The following is a 12,184-nucleotide window of genomic DNA, read 5'->3' on the forward strand; positions in this document are numbered from 1 at the left end:
CCAGAAACAAAGGGAGAAACATGGGATTTCTTGCAATGCACAGGAAACATCACACATGGGCTGGAGCCAAGTCCACCACTGGAGTTGTCTTGACATAAATGGTCCCAGTAAACTCGCACTGAAGGAAACCTTCAGATGAACAAAATCCCAAAGTCAGTGGCTCTTGCCATAGAGTTGCTCAAGTGGGTTAAAAAGTAATTCATGTCACACAACCAGCCTCAGGTAAAGACTGGCTTTTCTTGGTCTTCATGTCTTGCCATGATTGCAATCATTGTGAAACAATAAACCGTCAAGGGCAGCCACCATTCAGCAGAAGCCAAGTTCTTTTAATGCCTTCAATATGTAATTACATAAATAGACCCAATTTAAAAGTGAGCCAGAAACATGAACAACAGCTTCAACTGCAACCACCACAGCCCCACATCCCTACCCCAACCAAGATTCTGTATGGAGTACAAGATGAATGTGAGGTCTTTCACAAACACTCCCCCAGCTCAAATTTGTAGAAAAAAAAAGTGAATTCCTGCCATCAAATTAGCATTCAAGGCAGTGGTGGGCTCTCCAGAGCCCTCTTCTGTCAGTCCTCTGACTACACTCAATTCCTCCAGCACATGCAGCTTTTTCTCCTTCTTGCCCCACATGGTCACATTTACAAAGCAAAGAAGCACACGCTGGGGGCAGGGGGACTTTGGGGATCTGCCATTCCTGCATTTCCAGCAGCTCTGTGCCTCGCTCCTACATGAGGCCATGAGCTTGCTCCATCTGCCACAGGGATGAAACCCAAGAAGCACATTGTGCTGCACAGGCTGCCAAAGCCGGGTGTTCGGGGCATCTTGGCACCAGTACCTCTTCTGCCACATGATAAAACAGACTGATGGTGACAACAAAGAACAGGTGGAGGCTTAATTAGGTCATTAACCACGTGAGTGCATGCTGTAAAGCTGCATTAACCCCAGTGCTCATACCCACCAGTCCATGCTGGGGTGGGAAGGCACAGCCTGCAGAGCCCGTTGCTCCCCCGAGGCTGGATGCTGGGTGGGATTACCCTGGGCTCATGCTGGGAAGTGACGAGAATTGTTGCCTCCTCGGTCTGATTTAGAAAAGCAGGAAGAAATCCAGCCTTTTTACAGTCTAGTTTATCATGGTGGGACAGGTGCACTGCAAAAAAGTTCAGCAAGTGAATCTGTCTCCTCAGGCTGCTTCTCCTCGCAGTGCATCACCATGAGGACCTGTCACTCACACTGGTGTACCTTGAGTTCATTTGGTGGTTTCTGCACATCCAGCACCAACTCCAGCCAGGTACAGCCACCATGTGCATCCCTCCCACCTCACTCAGCACCCCTAGGCCAAGGGACACAGGGACACCACTACAGCAATATTGTTTCCAGACTCCTCACAACCATGGATGGACAAATCTGTGGCCTAATTCTTCACTCTGGCTCCTTTTAAAATAGCTATTCAGTGATTTTCTACAGCCAGCTTGGCTTCATCAAAAACGAGGAGCATCCCATCACACAGTGTCAGAATTGCCTCTCCTTTAGCACGTGTGGGGACAAAGCTGCTGGTGTCACAGCACCTTCCCGTGGGGCAAGGTCTGGGTGCTCTGTGTATCAGATTTGATAAGTAATTTTACTGCTGATCTAGACAGACAGCTACTGCAATAAAGGTTACAGACATTACAGACAACAGTTTCCTATCTCTCTCCATTTTCTGTCTGAAGTAACACCTGGAGTCTTAAGTATGATCACAGCTGGTATGATCAGTGCTTGGCTTGTGTTGGTTTGGGTTTGGGTAGTGGAAGGGTAAGAGATCCATGCTTGTGGCTGGTATTTGGATTCACACCCTGGTCTCTGTAATCCAGGCAAGCCACACTTCTCAGCGAGCAACTGTTGCAACATAATTACTCGGTTAAAATCCTGTTAGGACTCTCAGCTACAGCCAACTATGGGTATCACTCGCCAGTTCACCTTCCTCCCTCCCATGAAAATGTGGTAGACAAACCATGAGCAAATTTGCAATGCAAAGACACCACTGTTCAGGGCTGGAGCTCAGAACACGTTCCTTTCAGAAAACTCTAACAAGTGCTGAAAGTGACTGTCTAACCCAGAAGTCTGTAAAATAACAAAAAAAAAGCTACTGATAGATTTGCTCATGTTTTGACCCCAGCTGGCAACTAAGTGCCACTTAGCCCTTTGCTGCTCCAGCCTTTATTGGAGTGTCAGGAGTGATGGAGTTATATTTGGATCCTTTAAAGGGCACCACACCTACTGCCCCTGCAGCCTACAAAGTCAAACAAATGACCATGCCTTGGAGCAACACAACAGTAGCAAACAAACAGCACCAGGGAAGGGAAGTGTTTCTGGTCATGGAAATCAGGAGACACCAGTTTTATAGATAGTCTAGGAGCTCTCAAGTGGGAAGCCATGGGAAAAAGCTGGTGAGGCGGATGGGGCTATTTGCCCAGCCTTGGTCTGGGCCGGCGCTCCCTGAAAGAGGCCAGAGGGAAGGTAAATTAATGATACCTGTTGGTGAATGACATTGCACCCACCCAGTGCAGCAAAAGCAGATTAAAAACTGTTACACAGTCCCTCTGCTCGAGTCTGGTTTTGGTTGCTGTCCCCTGCACACCCCCAACCACAGGCACTGGTGATGATGCTTCCTGTGCAGAGAGTATTTGTGCAATGTGAGTCACGAAACATCAGTCTGGAGCATCTTGTGCCAAAGAAATAAGGTGGCTCTTTCTTCAGGAGTACATCAGTGGTAGCTCACTGTCCCATAATAATTTCTGTGCTAAAACCTGCATCTATCAACATTGCATGACTGAAAAATTCAACCTAAGGCCTGCTGGGGTGAGACACATTCCCACCCTGTTACACCCAGGGTGGACAGGAGTTGACAGAACTACTGACTTGATGAGGAGGGATGGAGGTACAGTAGGTACCAGGCCAGCGCTGTCTCTTCAATATCAGCTCTGCACAGCCAAGTCACTGCTCACTTGGGTGACATTGATCCGTCATTTGAACAAGAAAGAGGAGGAAAACAACTGGAAACTAACAGGAGATTCCCAGGTGAGTCAGTCCATGAACACTGAACCAACCTGCTCCAGAGACTCCACTCTAGAAAGGCAGCACTGAAGGGGTTGGCAGCAAAAAATATCTGTGCCTGGATAAATGACTTCATATGTCGAGACAAAGATAAAGTTACACAGAGCCTCTTGCGGAGGACATGGTCATCAGGTTTATTTTTGTAGTTTTCATTACACTCAAAATAACTTTGGCAGACTTAGAAAAAATAAATTTCCAAAGCCTTCTCCTATTGATGTCACCAGTTTTAATTATTTTTTGCTGAAGTGGTCTAAAGGCTAATGCTGCTGGGATGGGCTGGTTCCTGGTGTACTGCTCCAGGCCTCCGTGTTCAAATGCTGGGGCTGCACCAAACACCACCAGGATCAATCCTGCCTCAGCCTCACTGGAAGATGCCTCCAGCCCATTTCCCTGCGACAGTGGTTTTGAGGCCAGACTGCCTTTTAGATCATGCTCTGCCTCTATGTTAGAGGCGCTGTCAGCTCTGGGAATAACACTGAAACTGTGCTATTTCCTGCCCCAGAAAGTCCTGACCACATCCAGCATTTAAAGTCACCTCAGTAGGACGTTAAATGTCACTGCTGGCTGACACAGCAGCTGATCTGGCAGGGTGCTGTTTGGATGGGTGTGGAACAGAGGATGTGCCCTCCCTCACACGCCAGCACACGGGGGAACTCAGTTTGAGAGCAGTCCCCAAATTCCCAGACTCAAACCTCCCCTTCGCTGCACACCTGGCCTCCTGCTCCCACCCCCACGAGCTCCTCAGCAGGGTGTGGGGCAGAGCCACAATTGTGAGCAGAGCCCCCCCGACACTCCCATGACACACCTGGCTGCTGCCCCCACTCCAGCAACGCCCTCAGGAGACACAGCAACCCACAGGACCACCAGAAAGTCATTCCTCTTTCCAGGGGGACGTTGGGCTTCTTTCCCCATTGCTGGCTGACACCCACATGGCTGGGAGGAGGTGCTAAAGCAAGCAAGACTCCCTCTCCTCCATTTATTTCCATCTATTGCATCAACTCAGGAAAACAACCCCTGATCTAAAGGTTCTCATCAACAAAGAATCCTGAAGCCAAAGCTTTGAGGTCCCAAGGATGAGGTGGGGGCCCAACACTCTGTGGCAGCTGCTTTCCAGCACCTTCCAGTAAGATGATGGAGGGTGCCAGTGCCCATCCCAGGTAGCTCCTGGGAGAAGGAACTGGCACCTCCTGCACATGTGGTGTGCAGACACAGCTCCAGATGTCCTTGGGGCTTTCCACAAATATCCAAAAGGGACTGGGGAATGGTCGCCAGGAAGGAGCTGATGGAAGGTAGCCAACAGTCATTTCTATGCTCAAAGAGCATTTTTCCAAAAGTTGCTAAGGTCTGCAGATTGGATTTTTGAAGGAGTAAGATTCGAAAACACGTGAAAGAGAAAGAAAGTGCCTGCATTTAAATGGCACCATTTATCAAAAGTCCTTCTCAGCCAGTTGTTCTTTGTTATTTAGATGCTTTAACGCTTGGCTTCTGGCTCGTTTTTTAAAATCCTGGCACAGCCTTTTTTGTGCAGGAGAGAATTCTGATTGCATTTGTGAGTTTAGTACAAAAAAAATCCTGTTTATACTAATCCATAATACCAATGTCCCAGCCTCCTGCGGGCAAAGGTAGATGGAGAAAGCAAACCCTGGTGAAGCAAAGTGACTGGCAGGGTACAGAAAACCGAGGCAAAGGGGGATTCAGAACAAATTTTAAAACTTGAAGATTTTGTAAAGCTCTTTATTTCACTTTGTATCATAGAAATTACAGAAAAATACTGAGTTTTCATTACTTCAGTAGGCAGAAAAGGGTGTCTTAAGGTGAGTCTAAGGAATATCTCTGAGGTTTAAGGTCAGTAGATGCAAAGCAACTCAGAAAAGCAGAGATGACTGCTAATGTAAGAAAAAAAATTAATACTTGCTTATATTTGATATTTTTCAGTATCTATTGAACTACCCTGAAGGACTCAGAAATGTGGCACTACAGGCCCAAGCCCTGAAGATGCAATAACAGAGCTGCTATCACCAGAGCACAAAACAAAGAGCCAGAATTAGCAGAGCTGGGAGCATCCCATTTGGCGTTCTGGAAAACATCTGCCATTTGTCAGGACTACAAAGCCAGAAGAGCCCTCTCCCCCTTGATCTCCAGCAATTAGGGAAATTCTGTTGTGCTAATTACCTGGGGAGACAACACGAGGAGAAGGCAGATAGTGAGTGACACTTGAAGGCAACATTTACACCAGTAAAAATCAGGCAGATATTTCAAGTTACTGGAAACCACAAGAAGTGCCACACCAGCCTCCTAGGACAAGCTGGAGAACGCTGATCCCTGGGTATAAAGTTAGGGTAATTATTAAAAAAGCAATAATAATAATAATAATAATAATAAATTAAAATCTATAAATAGTCTAAGCAAGAGAGCCTCTGGAGCTGCTGAGTCTGCAGAGGTGGAAAGGGTTTGCAGTGCTCGGCTTCCCCCAGTACACATGGTTTGAATTGCCGAGAAATTCGCCGTCCTGCCGGCTGCAGCACCACTGCACTCCTGCTGCTGCCAAGCCATTATTGGGAAATATTTGTCACATATTAGCTGGAACATCAGATTACTACACTGAACATTTAACGCTGTTCTGTAATATATCTATACGTTCAAAAGCATGTGACACCGTCTCAGCATGAATTCAAGATGAAAACAGGGATATACATCGTCCAGAAGCCAGGGAATTTGGAGTTAAGGCTCCAGAGGTGCTGTTAGATAAAAAGGCACATGGAAACACAATGCATATGTAGAAATACGTAATGCAAGAGCAGCCAGCAGAGCTGGAGCTTTTCACACCCTCAGTCCACAATTCAGCAAGGACCAGCTGCATGGCAAGGCGTGCTCTGTGGACTGGGGCTGGTTCAAGCTTTTTTTTACTGGATTTAAGGAAACATTTGCTCTCAGGCTCTAGCATGGTTCATCCAGCACCCTGAGCTCTCAAAGGATCTGTTGTCACAAAGACTGAAGACTTTTGGCACTGCAAATACTGCCTTGAACTAGAATCTTTTGCACCTCAGGTTCTAAAAGACTGTTAAAATTACAAGGTGGGAAAAATAAAAAATAATCCTTAAAAAACATATATATGAGAAGTCAACCAGAGCCCACACAACTGATAAATAAATTGTTTACCAGTGTGAAGTTTTAGTCTTGCCTTCCACCCACCTCCCAGTGCTCATCAGCAGGCTGTCCCAAATGCCACATACGCCAATGTCCCTGCACCTGCTGCGTGTCATCCTGCAGCAAAGGCTTTGTGAGGATCCCACCAGAGAAAGAGGTTGAACACAAGGGGACGAGGGGCCTCTCTGCAAAGTATTACAGGCCTGGCTTAGGGAATGACAATAACACAAGTATTAAGCTGCTGTTTCCCTGAGAGACAACATATGGGGACAGCCTGTCCTGGCCCTGCCCGGCGCCCGCAGCATCCAACCGCTGCCGCCCCGTCCCAAATAGCTGAGGGGACTCAAAGGCCACGTTCGTCCCCAGAGTGGGGTCACCAGCCTGTCACAGCATCCCCGAGCCTGGCCCACACTCAGTCCAGCTGCCTCAACCCCCCCCCAAGGATGCTCTCCTCTCCCTCAGCCACAAAAATGCCCAAACCACAAAGGACTCAAAGTGACACAAAGTTGTTGTCATCCTCCCCCGCATCGCCTTGGTTGAATGAATAAAGCAAAACAAGTCAACTCAAAGCAGCACACAGATGTTCAGAGCAACTGCAGAGGCAATTTTTTGCAGCGTGCTCAGCATTAGAGACAGAAAAGTGTTTTGTTAAGCTTTAAAAATATATTCCTTTAATTATCTTTCTTTTTTCAAATTGTTATTTCATCCAAGGTCAGGCTGGATGGGGCTCCGAGAGACCTGATCTAGCTGGAGATGTCCCTGATTACTGCAGGGCGGTTGGACTAGATGATTTCAAAAGAGTCCTTCCGTGATTTCTTTGGAGGATCGCGATCTCTCCGTGGCCCTGGCGAAACGGCCGGGCCCCCTCTGCCGGCCACCGGCCCCTCGCCGGCCCCGCAGCCGCAAAAAGCCCCGAGGGTCCCATTCCATAGGCCAACCCAGCTGTGCCCTATAGCCAAATAGGTGACTTCCTGCGGAGCACAGAGCACAAAATGGGTCAGTTTGGGTTGGGGGTTTTCCTGGGAGGGAAGGCTGCTTGTCTTTCGTGTGTATTTTACAAGCAGTGATTTAGGATTTCTCTGTAGTCAGAATAACTTGACCCCCATTTAACTTTTAAGTGGGTCGTTGTCATCTTGTTCCAAACCGCTTTGAATGTGGAGCAAGTCAATTGTATCAAAACAGTTCCCGAAAAACAACCCCCACCCCCTCAAGTCCAAACAACCCTCAAATTGACTCGCTTCTAGGAAAAATCAGGGCTCGTTTAAAACAAGCCCGGCTGGCATGGCCAGCTCTGAGCATGTATTTTCTTCTGCCACTGCCCACGGGTGGGTCTGTGGGGCAGCCGGTCCCGTGTTCCCAAAGAGGCACCGAGGGAGGGACCACGCCTGCACGGCAATGCAGAGAGCATCCTCATCCTCGGCTCTCTCTCCACAGCTTGCTTTAAATCCAGACGTAATAAGGAATTCTTAAGCTTAGCAGGGTTGCTGGTAGAGGAAAGCCCCCCAGCCCAGCTGTTCAGGATACCCACCACCTGCCCATGGGAAGCAGGAGTGGGGCTGGCAGCATCTCCCCATCCCCTCCACAAGGAAATTTTCCTTTCACCAGGGGTTGCTTTTTCAATGCATAGGCAAATTGAAGCTTAGCTGTTGGTTTGCAAACGGACACAGCTCAGCAGCGAATGCCAATGAGGGCCACAAGGTCTCAGATGTTTCCAGACCAAGCTCTTAAACTACAGAGCAGAAGGCAATTCCGCCTTTTTCAGGAGAAAAAAAAAAAAAAAAAAAAAAAAAAAAAAAAGAGAGACACAGCTAAAGACATCTTTGATTTTCTCAAAAACAGCCAAAAGGCTTCAGGACAGTCCAGCAGCACATCCTTACCTCAGCTCCCCGCAGTGGTGGCAGGAGCAGCCACCAATGGGACATTTCCTACCCACCAGGAAATCACTTCTCCCGGCTCACAAATTACTTTGACGTTCGTTACTAATGACTGTAACGAGCATTTCAGCAGCACGTGGGAAAACCTTCCCTTTCCTCTTTTCCCCCCAGCAACCAGCAACCCAGTGACCCGGAAAAGAATTGGGACTTTTCTGGACAAAAGAAGCCTCTTCAATCCCAATTGCTTTCCGCAGACCAAAGGAAAAGCCTCTTGACCACTTAAGCACACCAGTAGCGCCCTGTTTGCCCAGAGCAGAGAAAAACGCAGCCCCACAGTCCCGTGAGGTTCGTGGACTTGTTGGGTCTGTACATCACAAGAGAGAGATCTGATATAACCGCCTTGCAAAGAGCTGAAAATAAGCAGGATTTGTTTCTCAGCTGATGGATTTTGTTGCCAGGCAGTGAGGAACACAGGGAGCCTTCCACCAGAAAAAAAAGTGAGTACATTTAAGAGCATCATTAGTGAAATGTTTCTGAGATAAAACATAATCTTATGGGGGGGGGGGGGGAAAGCCCATATTTTCTTTTTGTACTGTGAGTATGGACTAACACTGTGAGTTCTGGTAGGATTTGTACCCAGGGTGGCAGGAAAAATTGACCCTGCCCCTTCCCCTCTTCTGCCATCCCCATGTAGCATTTACTGTTTGTTTATTTTCTTTAAAACTAGAATGGAACTCTCTGCTGCTTGGAAGTCCTTGTAACACGCCTGTGAATTCTTCCACATCAAAGCACTGCACATCTTTCGCCCATCTTTCGCTACTTTTGTGAAAAGAAAAAAATAAAATAAAGGCTCGAAGTGCCCCAGCTCTAAACCTCTGCACCCTTCAGTGTGACAGCAGAGCACTTCACAAACATTTCTATAAATGCCGTTCCTTTACAAACTAATCTAAGCTGTGTATTGTTTCCAAGGAGCATGCACTTCCACAGCAGAACAGGAAGTTTTGACAGTTTTAGAAGTTCATTAAACTCTGGGAGGAAATTTAAACAATCGGTGACAGCTTTCCTACAGCAAAAGAAGTCGCTGCCCTCCGAAAAGGCAGAGAGGCTGCAGCTTTTAATTATCACACTTGCATTAAGCCCCAGTGATTTTGTTACTACTTCTAAATTGTTTTGGCCCAACACCCAGGGCTCACAACCCAGTCAAGTTCTTCACTCTTTTATTCTTATAGCCAAACGTCGCTATTGTCCAAACCTCAAACTCCTTGATCTCTAAACAGGCCAAAGCAAGGCGCTGGGAGACGTTAACAGTCTCAAGCACAAGAGTGCTTCAGCTCGGGTAAAACACTTCTTAACACATTTTCCTCCATGAACAGGAACACACAGAATAGGAGAGGAGCTCAGTGAAGTAGAGAGGGGGCAGGTGGCCCCGGGGCACTGTGGCTGTGCTGTACCTTGGCCCCGGGGCACTGTGGCTGTGCTGTACCTTGGCCCCGGGGCACTGTGGCTGTGCTGTACCTTGGCCCCGGGGCACTGTGGCTGTGCTGTACCTTGGCCCCGGGGCACTGTGGCTGTGCTGTGCCTTGGCCCCGGGGCACTGTGGCTGTTCTGTACCTTGGCCCCGGGGCACTGTGGCTGTGCCGTACCTTGGCCCCGGGGCACTGTGGCTGTTCTGTACCTTGGCCCCGGGGCACTGTGGCTGTCCTGTACCTTGGCCCCGGGGCACTGTGGGGCACTGTGGCTGTTCTGTACCTTGGCCCCGGGGCACTGTGGCTGTGCTGTGCCTTGGCCCCGGGGCACTGTGGCTGTGCCATACCTTGGCCCCGGGGCACTGTGGCTGTTCTGTACCTTGGCCCCGGGGCACTGTGGCTGTTCTGTACCTTGGCCCCGGGGCACTGTGGCTGTCCTGTACCTTGGCCCCGGGGCACTGTGGGGCACTGTGGCTGTTCTGTACCTTGGCCCCGGGGCACTGTGGCTGTGCTGTACCTTGGCCCCGGGGCACTGTGGCTGTGCTGTGCCTTGGCCCCGGGGCACTGTGGCTGTGCCATACCTTGGCCCCGGGGCACTGTGGCTGTTCTGTGCCTTGGCCCCGGGGCACTGTGGCTGTTCTGTACCTTGGCCCCGGGGCACTGTGGCTGTGCCGTACCTTGGCCCCGGGGCACTGTGGCTGTTCTGTACCTTGGCCCCGGGGCACTGTGGCTGTGCTGTGCCTTGGCCCCGGGGCACTGTGGCTGTGCCATACCTTGGCCCCGGGGCACTGTGGCTGTGCTGTACCTTGGCCCCGGGGCACTGTGGCTGTGCTGTACCTTGGCCCCGGGGCACTGTGGCTGTGCCGTACCTTGGCCCCGGGGCACTGTGGGGCACTGTGGCTGTGCTGTACCTTGGCCCCGGGGCACTGTGGCTGTGCTGTACCTTGGCCCCGGGGCACTGTGGCTGTCCTGTACCTTGGCCCCGGGGCACTGTGGCTGTGCTGTACCTTGGCCCCGGGGCACTGTGGCTGTTCTGTACCTTGGCCCCGGGGCACTGTGGCTGTGCCATACCTTGGCCCCGGGGCACTGTGGCTGTGCTGTACCTTGGCCCCGGGGCACTGTGGCTGTGCTGTGCCTTGGCCCCGGGGCACTGTGGCTGTGCTGTGCCTTGGCCCCGGGGCACTGTGGCTGTGCTGTACCTTGGCCCCGGGGCACTGTGGCTGTGCTGTACCTTGGCCCTGGGGCACTGTGGCTGTGCTGTACCTTGGCACCTACCTGGCGGGCACACGCAGTCTGACGGGGCCTCTCGTGCTGTCCGCAGCTTCGCGAGTCCTTCGCCAAGTTTCTGTTTGGAGGGGGAATGAAAACAGCCCCTTAAGAGAGTACATTACACCTGTGCACACATGCCAGCATCCAAACCATCCTGCTTCCTTCCATGGAGGGATAATGGTTTCATCCTATGCCACTCAGCCCCCTTAAATAATACCCCATGCTATGGTAGCACATAAACATTAAACGTTTCTGGGCAAGTGGCAGCCTACAGCCCTCACGTGGAGCAGGCAGACACTCCTCCTGAACATCCCAAAGTCCCTGGAGCCAAGCTCCATCAGCAGGATTCATCCTGAGCTCCTTTACAAGGCCCACGTTCAGACGTGACCTGATTTGGTTGATTTTGTACCTAAAATTCATGCTCTGTGGGTTATTAGAGGTTTCTTTAGCAGAGGGGTGAGGTGGAACACAGTCAAGAATGGGGTGCTCACCCACCCTCAGGTCTACCCAAAGCTCAGTGTTTCCATCCCCAAAATGAAAAAAACTCATCAATGGGACAACTAGAACACATAAAAATCCACAAAACTAGAGCAGTGTCTACGTGGCATATTGCAGGCAGATGTGCACACATTCTGCCTGCTCCCTAAGCCAACGAGACTGTTTGTGCCTGCATTCAGCCCACTGCCAAGCCCAAGTTAATGAGCCTGATGACAGGTACATTACATTAGATCAGGCATATCCCTGCCTGGGACAGCCCAGCAAGGGTGGGAACAGCTCATCTTCACCCACAATCTTCACTCTCTCAGTCCTCCAGGAATGCCCTGTCCTACCTAAAGAACTTGCCAAAAGACAAACCAATTTTCTGATAGCTGGAGTCTCTACATTTCAAAGAGAGAAAATTTAAAGTACTTTTTCAGTTTAGGGTGTTAAGACTTGACATTGTACAATTGATGACGCAGTCCCTTTTCAAATATTTGAACACTGTGAACTATTCAGGAATTAGGCTACCTGTGAATTAAGTTATTTTCTTTTAATTCTGAGGATTAAATAGTTTTATCTGTTGTTGAAGTCCTATGCTTTCTCCATCTGCTTGGCTGTGACGCTAAGAGGTCCTGAAAGTATCAACACTGTTTCATAGCACCTGACAGAGAAGTTGTCCTAAGGAAAGTATAAATATCTAAACAATCCAGCTGCCTTCTTCAAAACATACACTTTCCTTGAGAAAATGTGGCAAAAAAAAAATCCAAGGAGATTTTTCTGACAGCCACCTGAAGTCTAAATGTTACAAAGGTCCTCAAGTTTTATCTGTTTACTTTGAAAGTAA

At 49.4% G+C, this 12,184-nt stretch overlaps 1 protein-coding gene across 1 annotated transcript in view; it reads right to left on the minus strand.

Moving 5' to 3' along the window:
- COL23A1 (collagen type XXIII alpha 1 chain) overlaps nt 1-12,184 on the minus strand; it is a 176,926-nt gene that overhangs the window by 161,953 nt on the left and 2,789 nt on the right. The window contains exon 2 of the mRNA XM_066196874.1: nt 10,867-10,936. Within this exon, the coding sequence (XP_066052971.1) occupies nt 10,867-10,936 (70 nt within the window). The remainder of the gene's footprint in view (nt 1-10,866; nt 10,937-12,184) is intronic.

This window comes from Chamaea fasciata, unplaced genomic scaffold (assembly GCF_029207755.1).
Source record: "Chamaea fasciata isolate MVZ Bird 193981 ecotype frontalis unplaced genomic scaffold, bChaFas1.0.hap1 SCAF_15, whole genome shotgun sequence".
NCBI classification, from domain to species: domain Eukaryota; kingdom Metazoa; phylum Chordata; class Aves; order Passeriformes; family Sylviidae; genus Chamaea; species Chamaea fasciata.